This window comes from Castor canadensis, chromosome 3 (genome assembly GCF_047511655.1).
Source record: "Castor canadensis chromosome 3, mCasCan1.hap1v2, whole genome shotgun sequence".
NCBI lineage: Eukaryota > Metazoa > Chordata > Mammalia > Rodentia > Castoridae > Castor > Castor canadensis.
This window is the reverse complement of record NC_133388.1, coordinates 52,391,843-52,413,239: the sequence shown is the minus strand read 5'-3', so window position 1 is coordinate 52,413,239 and position 21,397 is coordinate 52,391,843. Positions and strand designations below refer to the sequence as shown.

At 37.3% G+C, this 21,397-nt stretch overlaps 1 protein-coding gene across 3 annotated transcripts in view; it reads right to left on the bottom strand.

Moving 5' to 3' along the window:
• Positions 1–4,164: 4,164 nt before the first annotated feature.
• Cgrrf1 (cell growth regulator with ring finger domain 1) overlaps positions 4,165–21,397 on the bottom strand; it is a 25,919-nt gene continuing 8,686 nt past the window's right edge. For 2 of the 3 annotated variants that reach the window (XM_074067966.1, XM_020162027.2), the window contains exons 2-6: positions 18,029–18,168; positions 12,752–12,929; positions 12,458–12,605; positions 6,375–6,482; positions 4,165–5,785 (exon numbers count right to left, since the gene is read on the bottom strand). In XM_074067966.1, the coding sequence (XP_073924067.1) occupies positions 5,465–5,785; positions 6,375–6,482; positions 12,458–12,605; positions 12,752–12,929; positions 18,029–18,092 (819 nt within the window). In that variant the 5' untranslated portion in view covers positions 18,093–18,168 and the 3' untranslated portion in view covers positions 4,165–5,464. The remainder of the gene's footprint in view (positions 5,786–6,374; positions 6,483–12,457; positions 12,606–12,751; positions 12,930–18,028; positions 18,169–21,397) is intronic. The other variant, XM_020162028.2, reaches the window with a different exon arrangement.

Here is a 21,397-nt window from a genome sequence, read left to right as displayed (position 1 = left end):
GGTTTGCAGGCCAGAGGCCGGAGGCTTGGATTACCTAGGCCTAGATTTTGTAGGGTCCCAGACCCTGTAAAATCCAAGCCCTGCGGAGAAGGGGATCCCTCTACCATCTGAGCCACCCAGAGATAGCCCAAAGCAGGGGAAGTGTTCTAAAACTCCAGAGACACCAAAGGGAGAGACCACAAAGGGAGCCCAAGAAGGGTAGGTGAACTCACCAAAGAATGTCCAGTGTTGGATGCGAGAGAGGGTGACTGGGAGGATGAGTCCTGGCCAGTCACATCCTCAGGGTGGTCATGGGGCGAGTCAGAATTGGGGTCCCACCAGGATTAGTGGGGAACCCCAATCCGAGTCACGGCACCAAATGTAAGGCAAATGTAGGCCCAAAGTGACCACGCGGAGAGGAGTGACCTGGACAAGATATTCTTTATTGCCGGGTTGGAGAGGGAGAGTGCCAAGAGAGAGAGAAGCAGGAAGGGCAGGGGCTTAAATACCCCTCAGTGAGATTTGGCATTATCCGATTGGTTAGGACCCTGTGGTTCATGCTGATTGGAGGTTGGGAAGTAAGGAAGTCCAAGCTAGGTGGTATTGTGACCCTGGGAAACTGAAACCTAAGGGTGCAGCAAGAAACAGGAACCCACCGAAGCCATTATTGCCAACAGTGCCTATAATCACTTATCAACCTAAAGGCAGAGCCTCCGAAAGGAACCCAATTGCCCTAAGTCCCCTCTGCTGTCTCAACCAAGGAAGCTGAATCATCACCAGAACTGGGAAGTCTCCAAATACCATACCTAGACAGAGACACTTGCAAGACCTGTATCTCCTTCCATCTGTTCAGCTAAGGGCCCGTCTATCTTCTCCAAAGGTCATCCTTCTGTAAGGGCCCTGCTCTCCATCCCCTTCATTTCTTGGGATGATATGTAGACTCTATATTCTAACCACTCCTTTGATTCAAGTTTCTTTGTGAACTCCTATATGTATATGATTAAAATCTGTCTTCTGTCTGGTTAATCTGTGATTTGTCAGCTTAACTCATAGACCCCAAAACAATAAAATCTAAGAGTAGAGAAAAAGTTTTTCCTTTCCCTACATATATACCTGAGAAATGAAAATATATACACACACAAAACTTGTACCTAAAAACTTATCGAGGCATTGTTCATAACAGCCCAAGCAAGGTATATCTTTGACACTCAATAATTATCAAATAATTAGTTTAGGGGCAAGCAGAGATGAGATCAAGAACATACAGTGTTAGCCTTAAAGGAGATATAACACATTCTTTTCTTAGGGAAGAGAGAAAAGGAAGTCTATTGGCTTTGACCACCTAGGCAAATCACTGAGAGTAAAGCCTGTCACATGCACCAGTCTGTGCTAGGCCTTCTTCTAAGTATTTTATACATATTAACTGCTGTGAACCCCTCAACAGCCTGTAGGTAAGTTATCACTGTTATTACCACCATTTTATAGATAAGGAAACTGAAGCAGAGTGACATTAGGTAACTTGTTCAAGGTGACTAGCAATTTAGTGGCAGAACTGACTGAAAAACCCAAGATATCTGACTTTGGGGCTTGTTATCTTCACTTCCACACCAGGCTACCTTTGAAGGTTCTTCACTGAGAGTGATACAGTGGTGTGAGACAGAAGTTGGGAAGAGTAGAAGAGGTTTGGAATGGCTACTGAGAATTTGGTAGTAGGTCCATTAGAGGATTAAAAAAAAAAAAGATTTGTTGAACAGTGCTGAAGGCCTGATGCAACTAAACAATGTGACTTTGCAGTGGACTCTATTAATTGGTCAGGTCACTTGACCTAGTATAACATAGCACAGTTGAGTTAAGCCAAGTTTGTGGGTTGCTGGGGCAGGAAATGTGAAGGGGCAAAGAAAGCAAGCTCTGATGAAAACACATTTTAAATAGTTGAACAGGGAACCTAGGGGCAAGTTAATCAATTATTACATTACTCAGGGGCCCAGCAAGTAGAGGTCATGGTGACAAGGAAGAAAAGGTTTAGGAGGAATACAATATAGGAGACATACAAGGATAGAAACATGCTCAGAGAGGGGGATTCCATGTCCAAGACCTGGGAAATGGAGTTGTGGAAACTTCCAGAAGGGTAAGGCCCACCTGAGGCAGGACTGAATTACTGTATGAGAGACCAACAGCATTTTCTCCATCTTTCCTAAGACCTAGCTGCCTATGTTGATGCTTCAGAATTCAAGAGCCAAGACAGAGCTCTCAATTCTGTGACTAATGGTAGGCTTAACAAATAAGATAACCTCACATGAGATAATTCAATGACTGGTAAGTACTTAAGTAACAGTTTGTAAGTCCCTTCTGTAGAGCTGGTTTAGACATTAAGAATGTTCAGTAGGCCAGGTATGGAGGTACACACTTGTAATCCCAGTTACCTAGGAGGCAAAAATCAGAAGAATTGTGGTTTGAGGCCAGCTCAGACAAAAAGTTCACAAGACCCCATCTCAACTAATAAAAGCTTGGTGTGGTGGCACATGTCTGTCATCCCAGACATATGTGAAGCATCAATAGGAGGATCTTGGTCCAGACATAAATTTGTAAGACCCTATTCACAAAATACATAAAACAAAAGGGGTTGGCAGCATGGTTCAAGTGGTAGAGAACCCACCTGGCAAACACAAGGCCTTGAGTTCAAACCCCAGCAGTGCCAAATATAAAACAAACAAAACAATTTCCACCAGGCATCAAGTTAAGAAGAAAAAAAGGTTAGGGAAGACACAAGTGACTAGCTTGTCAAGTCAACTTGAGTATAGCCCTGGTTGGAATTTTTAGAAAGCAGCACTAGTCCATATGAACCAGATGTTTTATCTTTCTAGTAATCTATTCATATCAAATGCTTTTACAGATGTTCTCACATAATGTCACTATTCACTGCTTCTGGAAAATTCTGACATAAGCCTCCAGGAATCAGTGTTATAGCTCCTCCTAAAGATGGAGTTACATCCTAATAAACAAAAGGTAGACTGAAAAATACCGTAAGTGGAAAATGTATTTAATACAGCTACCACTCTTATGACCATCCTAACTTAGCAACTCAGCACACTGTAGAGTATCAGTTGTTTACCCTTGTGGTGGCGTGGCTGACTGGGAGCTGTAGCTTCCTAATGAAGCCCAACATTGTGAGAGAGCATCATGCTGCAAATGCTAGCCAAAAATCAAAAATCTGAAGTATGGCTTCTACTGAAGGAGTATCACTTTTGCAATATTGTGAAGTTGAAAAATTATTAGTAGAGCCATTGTAAGCCAGGGCCATTTATTCCTGTTCTGACTTAATTGCCTAACCAAATTCCACATATTTATTACCACTGAGGGCAGGAAGAACAATTACTTTAGCTGTGGCAAGAGAACAGAAGGAAAATCATCTTTAAGAGACATGAAAAATAACACATAAATGGGTATCAAAATGTGTAATATTATTGCCTTAAAAAGAATAAAATTTTGATGAATGCTACAACATGGATAATCCTTGAAAACATATGCTATGTGAAATAAGCCACAAAAAAAGATGGCATGACTCCACTTAGATGAAGGACCTAGTGTAGTCAAATTCATAGAAAGTAGATGGCAGTCACGAGACTATGGGAGGGGAGAGTGGGGTTAGTGTTGTATGGGGAGAGTATCGGTTTGGCCTGATAGAATTCTGGAAATGGACAGAATTCCATTATGGTTGCACAATACTGAAAATGTCCTTCAATGTCACTGGATTTTACACTTTAAAATGGTTACAATGGTAAATTTTATGTATTTTCTCTACAAAAAAGTTATGAAAAAATGGAGTAAGATAATAGGGTTGCAAAAAATGTCCTTCCCATGAGAAGGCAACTATGTACCTGAGTCAGTTTAGGTACAAACAGATCTGTAACAGAAGGCAGGATAGCTGGGATAGAGGAAACAATCTGAGCATGCCTCAGTTTACAGGACAAACTAAGTTTTCAGGATACACTGTGACACTGCAGTGACTGGAGTTCTCACTACCCAGCTTCCAGGGGCAGAGTTACAAAGAGCTGCAGGAACTTCCAAGGATGGGGATGTGTTCTTACTCAGCCATCAATGACTCTTTTAGGCACAAATATTTTGAGGTCAGGAGCCTTGCCTGATCCATTCAAGCTCAAACACTGGGAGATACTTGATACATAGTTACTGAATGCAAATGAAAGTTTAATTTGATTTATAAAATGGAAAATAGATGTCTTCTTGAAAGTGCTACATCTGTTTGGAATGAAGTAATATTCAAAAACACTGATACAAAGGTAAGGCATTCCTCTTCTTAGAAAAGGCTTGAACATCTCCCTAAACATCAGTATCTACTTTCTGGTGAGCTGAAGGTGATTTCTACTAAAGACCTGGGCTCTCTGACTTCCCTTTTGTTCTTAGTCATCTTGGAAAGAGTAGGAGCTGTCAAGTTCCCCAACTCTTACAAGGAAATATGAAGGGACATAAGTAAGATAATTTACTACCCAATGTGCTGAGTTCATCTGGAATAACAATACACTAGGAAAAAGTTATTTGTTCCTTTTAGTGATTTTTCTAGCTCCACAACTCCTCCAGTTTGGGATAGATTTGCTGTGCAGGAGGATATCTAAGGTAAGGCAGTGGAGTCTCACAGATCTTCCCTGCTATAGAACATTCTGCTAATCTAATCACATTTGACAATCAAGTTAATAAATTTAATTAGCCAAGAAATTTTATTATCCAGGTTTATACATCTGACTCCTGTAGATGAGAATCATTTTAATCTATGATATTTGTACCTTGCATTTATGACTTAGGAACCTGTATTTAAAAATTAAGATGTGTTTATGTGACTATGATGATAAGGAAAATTAGAAACCAAACAGATGGGTATTTATAAAAACACATTTCAGGGAAGGATTTAATGTGAGAAGCCCTTTCTTGTTCCTTTATAATTTCTTTTTTTTGTTTTTTTCTTTTTCTGTGCTGGGATTGAATTCAGGGCTTCGCACATGCTAGGCAAGCACTGTACCACCAAGCTACATCCCAGCCCTCATTCCTTTACAATTTCTTTAAGAAGAGCTCTTTCTTCCTAATCTCACTCCAGATTATGTAAGGAAAGCATTTCGCCGCCTTGAGACTGGCATCCCCTCAATCTCAGACAGACTGCTTTTCACAATGATTTTCTCATCAACAATATGTGAGATCTTCTAGCTGACAAAAGGCCAGTGTTGACACTCTTCTCACGAGCTGAATGAATTGTTATGATTAACACAGACAGTATTCATTCCGGTGTTCACCACACTGAGCAGGGAAGAAGAATTAGTTTCCATCATCCATGGATTGCACAAACAGGAAGTTAAAACACAATTTTCTTTGATGGTCAGTACTGTACATTCCATGTTACGATTAATTAGAGGACACAAGTTTCTGCATCTTAGGGAGAAAGTTTACTTTCAGTGTAAACTTTCAGGTCACAACATCTTCAAAGAGTTTTTGGTTTGTCTCTATCTTGTTCTTTTTGACTGCAAAGTGCAAACGATTCCTGCACAAACTGCCTGCACATCGGGCACTGCTGGAAATACCTCACACAGCTGTCACACAGGCACGTGTGCCGGCACGGCAGCAGCACCCAGTTCACACTCCCGTTCTGGCAGACGACACAGTCCTTGCTGTTCTCCTCCAATGGCTCCACATCCCCTTCAGATAGTCCAGCCTTTTCCAACAGACTTCGGTCTGCATTTTTTTCTTCTGGAGAGGGACTGCTGGAAGGAGTGGAGTTATTATTTGCAGACATGAAAAGTTGCTGAAAATGAAGGAAACAAGTATAAAGGTAATTAAAAATGACAATTACTCTTTAAATCTGGAGTCTCAAGAGCTACTCAAAATTCATGAGCTAGCATATCCAATAGCAAAGAATAGTTGCCTTCTGTAATAAGTAACTGAAAAATATAATTCTGTTTATACACAGCCATTCTCTGAAACTCTATAAACAAGAGCCAAGAGGCTAGGTGTGGTGTTGCATGCTATAATCCCAGGTACTCAGGAGGCAGAGATCTGGAGGATCAAAGTTTGAGGCCAGCTAGACCCCCCTCCCCAAAAGTTAGCAAGACCACCTCAACAATTAAGCTGGTGGCGCATCTCTGTAATCCTAGCTACATGGGAGGCAAAGGGAGGATGATTGTCCTGGAAGGTTGGCCTGGGCAAAAATAGAGACCCTACCTGAAAAACAGCTAAAACAAAAAAGGGCTGGGTGAGTGTGGCTCAAGTAGTAAAGTGCCTGCCTAGCCTGCAGGAGGCCTTGATTTCATACCCCAGTACTGCCAAAAAACAAAACAAATAAACAAACCCTCCCCCGCAAGAGACAAAGGTAAGACTATAAGGGTACAACTTACCTTAAGATCATGAAATTGACCTTGAGCCAGGAGTAAATATTGATATAATATTCTGCAAGGAAGTTTATATGTCTTATCAGGAATATGAATTACTGACACCATAGAAATCTAAAATAAAAATTAAACACTAGTCAGTGCTTAACCTTTTTAATTATTTCACAAATATGTGGAAATATTAGAAAATTTACATTAATTTGTATTAATCAGTCACTGAAGAGGAATCAGTTACTGATATATTTTTGGCAGTTATTTGAATTACACTTAAACTATAAATTTAATGGGATCCTGTAAAAATACCAATGAGCTTTTTTATGGAGCTACATACACAAAGTCTAAAATTCTCACATGGAGAAATGAACACATAAGAATAGCTAGGAAAAGGCAGGCATGGTGGTTACTCCAGAAGCAGAGATAGGGAGGATTGAGGTTTGAGGTCAGCCTGGGCAAAAAAATTGGTGAGACCACTATCTTAACCAATAGATGGGCACGGAGGCACCTACTTGTCATTCTAGCTACACAGGAGGCATAAATAGGAGGGTGCTGGTCCAGGCCATCCTGGGCAGAACCAGGAGACCCTATCCTCAAAAATAAAGCAAAAAAGGCTACACATCAAATTGGTATAAGTTCAAAAGCTTGTCTATATACTCTATGGAGAAACAGTCATTCTCATTCATTGCTGGTGGAAATGTTTCTAAAAAAAAAAGAAAAAGAGAAGGGTATGGTGTTTTATACTCGTAATCCCAGCTACTCCAGATGTGGAGGCAGGAGGACTGGGAGGTCAAGGGCAGCCCCAGAAAAGGTAGTAAGTAAACACCCCATCTCAAAAACAAAACAAAAATGAAAGGGATGGGGCATGGCTCACGTGGTGGAGCATATTCAAGGCCTGAGTAAAGCTCCTAGTACTGGTAAAAAAAAAAAAAAAAAAGAGATACAACTGCCAATTAAGGGAGTTTGGAACCATCTAACAAAATAATATGCATTTATACTTCAACCAAACAACCCCAGCAACATCAAGCTACACATGCATAGCTTATTTGGTACAAGATTGCTACAGCAGAACACCAGAAACTCCTTCAAGCACAGGAGACCGGCCACATGACTATGGGACCTGCACACTGTATGTGCAGTCAAGTTCAGTGCCGATTACAACCCCAAAAGACACAGCACTTTGGAGACTAAGGCAGGAAAATCTCGAGTTCAAGGACAGCCTGGCTACTAAGGCAGCAAGACCTTGCCTCAAAACCAAACCAAAACAAACATCATTTTGCTTTTTGACCTATTTCTTTGACTATGGTTTATCTGTTCCTAACTGTTATAGATGTGTGAGCATTGTTAGGGTACATGAGTATTTATGCTTATGATAACATGTATGACATCATTGTCTTTTATTGTGTAAAGCAACCCATGAGGTGTTCTGTCATGTTTTTATGTTTCTCAAATAAATCCTCTTTTTAAAATATAAATAAATGTCTTTTGAAGAATTTTTTTTTTGGCAGTACTGGGGTTTGAACTGAGGATCTAGCACTTATAGCATGAGTTCTACCACTTGAACCATGTTCCCAATCCTTTTTACTTTAACATTTTTCAGATAGAATCTCGAGTTTTTGACTATAACCCTCCTACCTCCTCCTCCTGCAGTGCTGAGATTACACCTAGGTTGTTTTTTGAGATAGGGTCTCTTTAACTTTTTCATCTGGGCTGGCTTTGAACTGTGATCCTCTGATCTCTGCTTCCCACATAGCTGGGATTATATGTGCCCAGCCCTAAGAATTTTTTAAAGTTGTTTTTTTCCAGAATTGTATTTTGGGATTTTGAATTTTCAAGATTTTAACTTTCAGGATTATGGACTTCAGAATTATTTGTTTCAGGATTATGGTCCAAACCCAATGAAGTGCTATATAGCTGTTTTTTAAAAAGGTAGCCTACAGTCCAAATGTGACCCATTTTTATAAATACAGGTTTATTGGAATACAAAAAATTTTAATGTGAGATCTTTGTGAACCTATTTCTAGGGGATATTATGAAATGAAATGAGAACAGAAGAATAAGTATGCATAGCTAGACAGTATGCAACCTTTGTGTAAGAAAGAAGAAAAAAAATAAGAAACACAGGGAAGAGAAATAGAAAACAATGAATTTGGTTATCTACATGCATTAAGGTGCATGGGAATGAAGGGACACAGAAGACAGTATCTCTTTGTATAGTTTTCTGACTTTTGAGAGAGGGAATTCAAGTAACTTACAAGCACAGTTTCTCTATAAATGCTCAGTCTTGGCAGTACTTTTGAGTACTAAAGTAATCACCTTCAGTAGTGAGCTATAAACCACTGAGAGAAAGAAGGCAACTCATGAGGCCACAGAGATAACATGCAGAGAAATAAGCAAATAAACCAATGAAGAGAAGGGAAGTCTCTGGCTTGTAGTAGCATGCCACAGCCTGACAGGAAGGTCTGGAGCTGGAAAATAATCATCTTCCACCATCATAGTCAACAAAAAAATCTGGCCAGAACCATCAATGGCAATTACATCCAGGGGAATGTTTTATAAAAAGCAGGATTTCTGTATTGCCTTACAGAGCCTACAGAACAGGGTGGAGCCTGAAGGCAGAACAGGATTCTTCAGGGAATGTTCCCTGCAGAAACATCAATCTGAGTAGAAAATACCCACAGAAGAGCTGAAGGTCCTCCTCACAGGTCAAGGGAGAGCCAAGCCACGAGAGTGGGTTATGTACATGTAGTTGAATAGGATATGGAAAGGATGTTCAAATATACTATTAAATGAAAGTGAGTTACAGAGCAAAGTATGATTTCATCTTTCTTTTAAAAAGTCCACAAATAAAGGTCTAGAAATATATAGGCATGTGTTCATAGTAATTATCTTTGGATGACAGAATACAGGGCTTACACTTTTCATCTTACCTTTCCGCTTACCTAGGTTCGCTCATTTCTCCCTCATAAACTGTGCTGTTTGAATAATGCAGGGGAAACAACCTAATGCACTTCAGTAAAAATTAAAAAGTCTTGAAGTCAAAACTTTATAATAAGAATTCTTGCTTGCCGTCATCTGCTTAAAACAATGAACCAGTTCCTAACTGCACTATGTAAAGTAGTTCTTTCCTGTTACAATGGGAGTGGGAGGTGGTAAGGGAGGGGGTGGGGGTTGGGGGGAGAAATGACCCAAGCCTTGTATGCACATATGAATAATAAAATAAAAAAAATAAGTTGCAAACAGAAACATCCAAATAAACTAATGTTATCTGGAAAAAAACAAAAAAAAAACAATGGGAGTGGGAGTAGTTTGTTTTTATTTAGTGTCCATGACTCCAAAGTAATTTAAAACCACCTATGAAAAAGAAATATGAAATACTCAGTTTGTAATTAAAATTATGAAGAAAAACATTGATATAAAATTTATTAATGAGTATACTTTACTGCCAACACTATCCCCAAACTGGGAGAAAAAAAAGAAGCAAAGATTAACAGGAAAAGGGGGAGGGAGATAGGAATGAAAAACAAACAAAAGAACTTAGACAAGCAGAAACACTAACAGCAAGAGAAAGTGGTGGTTAACTCTTGGGAGCCAGGTGCTCAGGATCCCCTGTGGGAACAACTGCTCCAAGCAGATGGGCCACATGGGCTCCATTCCAAGTAGATCAAGGATCTGAGAGTAAATCCTTCTTCATATGCCACTGAAGTGTGTACTTAGAAATAGTTCAAATGGCAAATTTTCTGTTATTTATATTTTACCACACATAAAAATCCTTCCCTGTTCAGGTAGAGGAGGAAAGTTATAAAACAAAGGAAGCCCCCGGCATCTGTAGTACACAGAGCATGGTCAGAGGGGAAGGGAATCCGAAGGGAAGCTAGAATGCAAGATGGCAGAGATCAGATCCTCCTATGTGGAATAAACAGAACAGAACCTAGGGAACTTAGGAGATGTGAAAAGGGCTATCTTGCCCAGGAAGGTATGGTAATGAGCAAAGAAGCTGGAAACATGGGGCATCAACTTGACAGATCTTATTTATCTGCAATTGAAAGAGAGGAGTGTGTGCAACTAACTTTTGTCAACAAGCTCTCTGAGGTTCACTGACATTGCTTGGTAGGATTTTTTTCCACACTTACCACAAACCCTTGAGTATTTTCTGTGTTGGAGGCATTGCACTAGGTTCTGGAAATATATTACTATTGGTATGACTTTATTGTATTTATTAAAGTATATAACATGATAGTGAAATGGCGATTGTGGTCAAGCAAATTAACATATCCATCATTTCACATAGTTATTTCTCCTTTTCTGTGACAAGAGCATCTAATATTTTAATCAAAAATACTAGATACAATTGTAACTAACTATACTCTTCATACTAAACATTAGATCTCTAAACTTGTTCATTCTACATAACTGAATTTTGTATCCAGTGGCCTACATTTCCCCATTTTCTCCTTCTTGCTCATTTAATTGGGGGTGGGGGGTGGGGGGAAGCTGAGAGGCTTAACTGCAAATGACCAGGGCTACAGTTTCCAATAAGAGCCTGCACACATCCAAAGCACAATGTACATTTGTTTCAGTAAGAAATTCTGTTTTTAAAGAAAGAGCAAGGGGCTGGCAGAGTGGCTAAAGTGGTAAAGTATCTGCCTAGAAAACATGAAGCCCTGAGTTCAAACTCTAGTACTGCAAAAATAAAAAAATGATTTTAAAAAAGAAACAGCAGGAACTGGAACATGGCTCAGTGGAAGAGCATTTTCCTGGCATGTATGAGGCCCTGGATTTGAACCCCAGGACCACAAAAAGGGGTGGGAGGTGATGGGGATTTTTCTTGTATCTGTTTCAGTCTGCAAGGGCATTTGCCCTAATACAAGAAGGAAAAAGTAAGCCACTGTTAGTGGACTATTTTGTATATTATAAAAGTATCACAGAGTTAGGAGGATCATGGTCTGAGGCTAGCCCTGAGCAAAAGCACAAGACCCTACCTGAAAAATAACTAAAGCAAAACAGAACTGAGGGTGTGGTTTAAGTGATAGAGTGCTAACAAGCATGAGTCCCTGACTTTAAATCTGTATCTCTACTAACGAACATCTCTCTCTAGTGAGTGCTTCAGAAAATTAGTAAATTATGTACAAGGGCATTACTGCCATGATATGATTTCACCACAAGTTTATTTCATATACTGGTTGAGCATCCCTTATCTGAGATGCTTGCAACCAGAAGAGTTTCAGATTTGGGAATATTTGCATATACATAGTTAGATATCCTAAGGATGGGACACAAGTCTAATCATGAAATTCATTCACATTTAATATATTGTTAGAAGACAATTTTACACAATATTTTTAGTATGCACACATTTGGCTATGACTGATCAATGAGGTACGGTTGGAATTTTACACTTATGGTGGCATGTCAGTACTCAATAAATTTTAGATTTTCAGATTGGAGATGCTCAGCCTATATAAATTTCTGCCACACTTAGAGGATTGCCAAGATTCAGGTCCTCTTCAATCTCTGATGCTTTTATCTTCCTAATAAGGATGAACTACTAGACTACAGAAATAATTAGAACATAATGAGAAAACAAAGTTAGTATAATTACTGAAAATAGCAGGGGCTTTCATGAAAACATGGTGACTGCAACTATGCAAAGAAAAGAGTAGATAAGGCCTTAAAATTGAGTCCATTAAGTCATTATTATGTTGGCTTATTCAGTACTTAAACGTTAAGAATAATGTTGACAGACTTTTCTATATGCAACCATTATAGAATGGTGAAATTAACTTTAAGTCATCAATAGTGAAATTAAATTTAAGTCAATAATAATATATCTTTTATTTTGTAAATAAAGTTACATTCTTGTGACCTGAGGGCAAAACAGTCATACTCTGAAGGGTCTATTACACATATACAAATTATACAGGGATACCCCCTGCATTTTCATCTTTCAAGGCAAATGTGTCCAGGCCAAATCATATCCTTAGAAGTTAGTATTTAAAAAGAAATTAAAATAATTTTTTTACTTCGCCAAATAATTAAGAACCACCATCCAAATCACTTAAAGGCAATGCTTTCAGAATTTTCAAATTACTTACGATATCATAAATTTCTCGGTCATCCTCATCAGCTAAGGTCAACAGTGCTACCAATGGATAACGAGATCTAGGCACTGTGCCAAAGTCTTCAATTTTAGTATCTCTTGGTAACTGGCAATATATTTCTTCTTTGCTGTCCTTTTTAATACTTTTTGAAAATGTAAAGGCAAATTGCCACTATAGCCAAAAGAACAAAAATATACCAAAACCAATCAATAACTTAACAATATATTATTGTATCCATTAAAAGTCTAATTTTCATGTGCTGACAGGGATTATCAGATAAAAGGATACAAATACTGTTCTTGGTAGAGATATTCGCTATACAGAGCATCTTCTAAAGCTTGGGGAGTGCTTATTCTGAAGCAATAAACATGTTTCTGCAGAGCTTCATATAATTTTTGGACACTGCACCCCCAGTAGCATGTAAGACGGCTATCTTCAAGGCAATCTGTTGTCAAGGTTATGCCAGCTGCAGAAAACAAACCAGAAAGAGAATGGAAATGACCTACTGTAACTTCTGATACAATTATACAGAATGAGAAACACAAGCTTCCTTTGGGTGTTGGCCAGGTAGTTCAAGGGACTTGCTATAGGATATGTACCTACAAATGAAAGGACTGGCCTCTGAAACAAAAGATATAAAAATCTCAATATCTATGCAGGTTTTGAACACTATTTGAGCAAACTCTTTCTTACTATTTGTATATTTAAGCTTTAAACTAATCAGTTTAATTTTCTTTTTTGGTGGTTCCAAGACTTTTTTTCCTTTGGAGCAAGGAACAGTACAGCAGAGCTGAACTACCCCCAAAAACTGGATACACACGACCCATTGAGTTCAGAAGATGATCACTGGAGTAAGAAAAAATGAAACAGAAATTGAGCTTTACTAGTATTAATATGCACATTGACAACATTAATAGTCTGTCACACAGTTAATAGCACATGTCACTCGCAAAATGGCCTGAGGAAAGAGTGGGGATTCTAAAGCATGGAAGATTTAATAGCAATACCCTTGTTCTTTTGCTTGCTTGAGATGGAAGGAAAGATATTACAATTTACTAGTGGATATATAAATTATAAGTGCACATACAAATTACTTTATATAGTTTTACTTATTTTGTACATACATAAGACTTACGATGTGCCACCAATGTAATTGTTTTCTCCTCAGTAGTGGTAGATGTAGCATTACCAAGTTCAAAGGTAGAAACATCCAGTGACTCAAACTATTGGCAGTGCAACCTGCAACCTAACCTTTAGTGCTCAATAGCATTGGTGAACTTGACTAAACCAAAAGGGCACTGTTTGGATCATTGTTCCTGGCGAGGCAGCTTGGTTTCTGATTCTGGCTTTCTAAACCTACCAACAATTCTGCAAGCTACTCAGTATTTTTTTTATTGGTGTTCATTCTGTTGCTTGCTAATATGAATTCTGATTGATACATTGTTTATTTTTAAAAATGTGATCAAGGCTGGGCACTAGTGGCTCACACCTGTAATCCTACCTAGTCATGAGGCAGAGATCAGGAGGATCGCAGTTCAAAGCCAGCTGGGCCAAAGAGGTAGTGACACCCTATCTTGAAAAAACCCATCACAAAAAAGGGCTGGTGGAGTGATTTAAGGTGTAGCCTCTGAGTTCAAACCCCAGTAATGTGAAAATAAATAAATAAATAAATAATATCAAAGGTATATGTTTGGAGGAGATACACAAACACAGGCAAATGCTTCATAGGTTATCAAAAATTGAGTTTTTCACTTTTCTCCTCAGTATCAGTAGTATATACAGAGTCTGAGACTCTAAGTATGCATAATAGTTACACAGGGCCATTTCTAATTAGTTAGGCAAAAATTTTAACTGGTAGGTATTTTGCATAGATAATTGGGAGTAGAAATTGATAATCATCAAGTATTAATACAAGAATGGAAAATACCATTAGGTATTTAATAGCTGAAAAAAAATCCATGTACAGAAATTTATAATCACACATAAAATCACACATAATTTTCTCTATGTCACTTTGGAACCAAACAACATAAGACAGGAGAAAACCACTGCACATAAACAGGAAAAAGAAAAATAGAAAAAAAGAATATAAAAAAAGGTAGAAAAAGAAACCCAGAATTTCTACTGTTACCTTTAATGGAATAGAGTAAGGTAGATTATCATAAAAATATTGCCTCTATGGAATTTTTGTTTTTGTTTATATGTGTATGTATGTAATTAGTATTAAATTTTTATTTGGTAAAAAAAATAAAAATAAAATGACTTGAGAATATTTAAAAAAAAGAAAAAAGAAAAAGAAACCCAGAAAGTAATTGCTTAGTATTACTGTATTACTGCCAAAAATATGGAAGATATATTATTATAGCTCTAGGAACAATAGCAAAATGCTGGAATGAACCCAAATGTCCACCAATGGGGACTGAATGAGTAAAATATCGTACTCTACAAGGAAGTACTATGTAGCTATTAAAAATGAATTGAGGAGCTAGGGATGTAGTTCAGGGGTTGAGCACTTGCCTAGCATGTACAAGGGCATGGGTTTTAATCTCAGTACTGCAAAAAATAAATAAATAAATAAGTTGAAGCATATTAAAATAGCTATATGTACTATTATGAAATAATCTTCAGACTATATTGTTAAATGACAAAAGCAAGGTGGAAAAAAGTACATATATATTACTGTTCACCTTATAAGAGAGGCTATCTATATATGTGTTTGTTTACATTTAAAAAGAATGGAAGTAAAAGCCTTTGAAAAATTCAACCTATAGGACATATAAAACTGCCAACTTTATTTGCTTTATAAAATGAATCAGCACTCCAGGAAAGAGTCTAGCGACTCAGAATTGCATAAAACACTTGTTTATAGACTTCATATACTTGACCGAAAGGGGAGCAGTGTCAGACCACTGACAATTAGATAATAATCAGACTTTAATGTCTCTGAAACTAATATTAAAAGGTAATGGAAAAGAACTATAGAATCTATAGTCCTTCATAACTTGACCATTCCATTGAATGAGAAGAGAATGCACTGATTTATACTATCTGATGATAGTTCAAATACTCCTGTGCAAAACTACTCTCTGTTATTTTGCCTAACTCTCTTGCTTTATGTTAATCTCTTACCAGGATAAGTAAGCTAAAAATACGAGGAAGTTGCTTACAAACTGACAACAGAATTCCTGAACCAAATTAATTCAACTCAACTAATACTTATTGAGTACCTAATTACAATTTCATTAAAGCCTTTGTATTGAGGACATGGAAACCAGCCCAAATACAACATCATTACATAACAACAAAAAAAATCTCAACAACCGCCCCTAGTAAACAGATTAAAAGCAATTCTCTAGTTTGTTTTCAAGTTAAATTAGATCTCTAGATATTCCCCTCACTCCCTTGCAATATGTTAAGCACTTTGGGCACAATGATGAAGAAAGAATCCTGCATTAATTTTTAAAGTATCTATACATCTAATGAAATAACTTTTTAAAATGTCACAAGTATTATCATAAGATTATTTCACAATCCTGTGTAGACATCCTTAAGGACACCCAACTTTCCATAGATTAAACAAATGAATTTTATTCTTACACCCAGATCTTTCTCCTTATTTCCCTTACAGTAGATAATAAATGATATACATCGGTACCTTAAAAATTAATTTTTTCACTAATTCCACTGCAAAAACTTTTCAAGTATTTGAATAATACTTTTATTGGTTAGTGCCTCATGTGTGGGCACAGCCGAAAGGTTTACTTACTGGCTATCTTTTCATTTGCTTCAAATCTGCAGAGCTGGCTCAATTTGTGACTACTTCTGCCTGAAAGGCAGATTGATGGATTTCCTCATACTTTCTAGCTTGCAAGTGAAGACACAGTTTTGCTCATAATATATTAGCTCTTCTATTTCTTCAGTGTATTTAACAGGCTTGTGGACTGTGTTGCTGGAGGATGGCCTTATATTGGCATATTGTTTTGACTGGCAGTCCTTGCCCAAGAGCCAGATGTGACATTGCAGCAAGTTTCATGTCAAAGTCACAGAGGTTGGAGGTCAATGAACCACCACTATTATAATAGTTTATAGGACTGCACAACCTACTGTCTTCTACACAAATTGGTTTTTTCTCTCACGTCTTAAAATTTGGTTTTCAGAAGTGAAAAATGTCAGAATGAACTTTTATCTACTTTACAGGGAAAAAAAACCTTAGTTTCCTTCAACCCACAGGGTAACATTATCTGCATTTAAGGAGGAAGAATCAAAAATTTTGTGCTTTTTCCTTACAAATCAAGATTTACTTAAGGATGATGATCCATATTGACTAAGTAAGCTGGTTTTTGATAGGTGATGAGATTCTGAAAGATAGAGGCAGGAATGATTAGACAAGAACAGTCCACAGAAGTCATAGGGGCATGATATCAAAGACTGGCCAACTCTGAGAACAAAAATGGGGCAATAACCAGAATCAAAGGGAAAAAGCTGAGAAAGATTAGACTTGTTTGTTTTTAAGATACTTGCAAGGTTAGCAGGTGTAAAAGGTACGCATCTCAGCCCAGCGATCTCTGGAGACCTATAGAACTATATCTAGACCTATCTACTCTGTATCTCTGCTGAATCATCCCGAAAGCATTTCAAAGTCCAAAAGCTCAAAATTAAATTCAATACCTTTTTTCCCAAACCTACTGTTTCTCCTATATTCCCTATCTCTGTAGTATGAGCTGTCTGTGGAGACTCATACAAAGAACTTCAGTTTTTCTAAACCCCTCTCTTACCTTTCCCCCCTATTTTAGCAATAACAAATGCCTTCTTATTTATCTAATGTATCATTTTGTTTCTCACCTACCTGGGTACTTTGTTCATGTTTCCTCCTCTACCTAGAAGTCTCCTCAAATCCCAGGTAAATACCTACTTATCTTCCAATCAAGACTAATCCAAAAGGGGTGGGAAAGAGCAAAAATGAGAGATGAGAGATTCATCATACTCTTGTCTATGAAGCCTTTCCTAAATATGTCTCAGAATTCAGTGAAGCCGATTTAACCATTTCTTTCTTTATAATTCACTCCAGTGGTTCTAAATGGTACTATCAATAATTTAGTTTTCTAAGTACAGAAACAAACAACTGCTAGCTATTATTACCATCTATAAAGATAACATTGTATAGGAAAATAATGTATACCAAAGTACTATAACTGCAGATTAAAAAAACAGTTCTTCAGAAGGTTAGCAACCTTACATTAACTGTACTTAGACTTACTGCATTTCTCACTTCGAGACCAATGAAAATGGCACAGGCTCCTCACAGACACCTCTCATGAGCACCTGTAATACTTCATTCTCCTCCTTTGCCTACATATTTGCCTGTTTACTACTTGATAAGCTTCATGGGAAAAAAATTCATAAATTTCTAATCTTTGTATCTGTAGTATTCAGTCTAGTCCCTGGAATACAACAGGTGTTTAACAAATGTTTGGTAAAGGTTTAACGAAGAAAAGGCAATAGAGAAGGGGGGATGGGGAGCTGTGGTATACAATGAGAGAAAACCTTTGGAAAATAGCCACCAACTTGTAATTGAAGCTGTGGACGGGTTAGTGATCTCCAAGCCAAAAGGATTCTTGACTTGTCTCATATGTTTTTTGAAAACTCTTGTGCTGAACTGGGTCTCTTCTGAATTTCTCAGAATTACTGGAACATCCCAACCGAACCTGAAAATAAAATATAATTTTAACAAATTTTAAACTTTATGTTATATGTAATGTATGTGCCACAAATGGTAAAGATTCTACAATTAGTAGACAAGGACATCTAAGTAGTCATTAAAATTATATTTCATATGTTAAAGAAGGTAAGTAAAGATTGAACATATTACATAGAAACAAGGAAGATATTAAATAGGTCCAAATAGCCAGGCACCAGTGGCTCATGCCTATAATCATAGCTACTTGGGAGGCAGAGATGGGGAGAACTGAGGTTCGAAGTCAGCTAGGCAAATAGTTTGTGAGACCATATCTCCAAAGTACCCAACACAGAACAGGGCTGGTGAAGGCGAAGTGGCTCAAGTAGTAGAGCACCTGCTTAGCAAGTGAGAAACCTTGAGGTTCAACCCCCGTACAAGCACAAAAAAAAAAAAAAAAAGGTCCCAATATTTAGAAATGACACATACAATGTCTGAGATGAAAAATATCCTGGGTAGAATTAACAGCAGATTAGACAGTGTAGAACAAAAGATAATTTGAGGACAGCATAATAAAAAGTATCCAAAGTAAAACACAGAGAGGAAAAAAAGACCGAACAAAAAACCACAAAACCTCAGTGGCCCAAGGGACTTCAACATAGTCTAACATGCATGTGAATGAAGTCTGCAGAGGGTCAGAGAACAGGTAAAGAATTGGAATACGTAATAGACAAATCTGCTGAAAACTATAAACCCAGAGATCCAAAAAACCAGAGAACTTCAAGCACAAGCAAAAAAGATATATGAAGGCAAGTAATAATCAAATAGCTTAAAACCACTTATAAGGAGAATATCTTAACAGAAACTCAGGGAAACAGATACATTACATACAAAGGACCAAAGGTGAGAATGGCAACAGCTTTCTTATCAGAATAACTTTAAAAATGTAAAAATGAGAAAAAAAATAAAAAGAAAAGAACAATGTAAGAAAGAGAAAAGTATTGCTGATTCTATACTTATATTTTTCAAAAGCAAAATACTTTTTCAAATGTAACAAAAGCAAAAAGGAATCATCATTGACAGACTTCATAACAAAAAATATTAAAGGAAGTCTTTTGGAAAGAGTAATTGATACAAAATAGCAATTTGGATTGATACAAAGAAATGACTAGCACAGAAAACAATAACTCTGGAGATACTGTTTTTCCTCATATTTAAATCTCTTTAAATTATTTCTTGAAAGTTAAGAGATATATACAGACCCTGAAGCAACCACTTGAAAAAGTCATTGCTAATAAACCAACCTAAATTACCTAACTAATGCAAATGAATAAACAAAAGGAGGAAAGGAACACAATACAGACAGGGCAAATAGAAAACAAATAGTAAGATGGTGGATTTAAATCTGACCATATCAATAATCACATCAGATGCAAATTATTTAAACTCTCCAGTTAAAAGACAGAGTGAGGCTGGTGGCATGTCTCAAGTGACAGAGCACCTAACAGGTCAAGGCCCTGAGTTCAAACCCCAGCACCCACCAAAAAAAAAAAAGAAGATTATCAGATTGGATTAAAAACATAAGATCTATCTGTATGTTGCATATCAGAAACCCATTTTAAAGATAAAAATGAAAACAGATTATAAATAAAAGATGGAAAAAGATATACATGCTAACACTAATCAAAAGAAAGCTGGAAGGACTAAAGATACAGGTCAGTGGCAGAGCATTTGGTGCAAGGGTGAAGGGTAGGAGCAGGGGAGGGAGGGGGACAAGGAGGGGAGGGAGAAGAAGGAGGGAAGGAAGGAAGAAAGGAAGGACGGAAGGAAGGAAGGAGTGGCTATATTAATAGCAGACAAAACAGATATCAGAGCAAAGACTATTACCAGAAGTAAAGAGGGCCATTTCATAATCATATGGGCGTTAACTCATCAAGTAGACGTAATAATCCTAAATGTTTATTCATCTAGTAATAGAACTTCAAAATATGAAGCAAAAATTGGTACAACTGCAAAAAGAAATGGAAAAATCTATCAGAGATTTCAATACTCTCTACCAACTCAATAATTGGTAGCACAAATAGGTAGGAAATCAGTCAAAACAGCAAACACTTGAGTAACACTAGAGGCCAATTTGACCTAGGACAGATACAGAACATCTCACTCAGCAATAGCAGAATATACACCCCTTTTAAATACACTAGGACATTTACTAAAGAAAGACCATTTCTGGACTATAAAATGTCTCAATAAATTTCCAAGAATCAAACCATAAAAAGTATTTCTCTGACCACATGGAATCAAATTATAAATCAACAACAGAAAGATATCTTTAAAGTTCCCAAATATTTGGACTAAATAATAACACAGAGATCAAGGAAAATCAGAAAAGAAAAAATTTTAAATTCTGAAGTGTATAAAAATGAAAACATATGGATCAACATTATGGAATGTTGACAAATCAGTACATTTAGGAAAATTTTAAAGCCCTAAATCATTTTTTATTCCAGACAACAAAAGAAAAAAGGGGGAAAAAAGCAGTAAACATCTAAACCTTATTAAATATAGACCACCACTGAATTGAGTTTCAACCAAACAAGTGTTAATTAACATTTGAGAATATATCCAAATCAATAAATTTGATCTCATCTAGTCTTACATTCTGCCCTCCCTGGACTAACTAACATACTAACAATTTATTCTCATACATATGCTTCAGGTTTCTATAGATACAAATTAAAAAAATTTTGCAATTCTTTCAGAGGTTATGCTATCTCCAAATAGGTCAGACTTTTGTCCCATAGGGCTTTAAAAAGTCTCAGCTCTGGCCATGTTTATTTAGATGCCCCCATTCCAAGTCTCAGAGTGCTACTTCTCTCCAATGGATGTCCAAAGTGAGACACTGAAAAGACTGTGCAATTCTACTACCACACAATTAAAACTAGATTTAGTTTTTAGAAAGGCGGACTCGTAGGGGGCGGAGTGGGTGATAAGGAAGGGGTGGGGGCAGGGGGAAGAAATGACCCAAGCCTTGTATGCACATATGAATAATAAAAGAAAAAAAAATAAAAGAAAGGCGGACTCGTGACTATACAACATAAAGTGCTTTAGAACCATAGAAACTGATTTGAGAGTTTAAAGATTTGAGCTTGTCTTCTTCTTTCTGTAAATGGACCAGTGAGCCCAGAAGCAACTATTGTACCTTTTCCTCATTCCCTGTAGTCACCATTACTGCCTAACAGTCAAGTGCTTTAAAACTT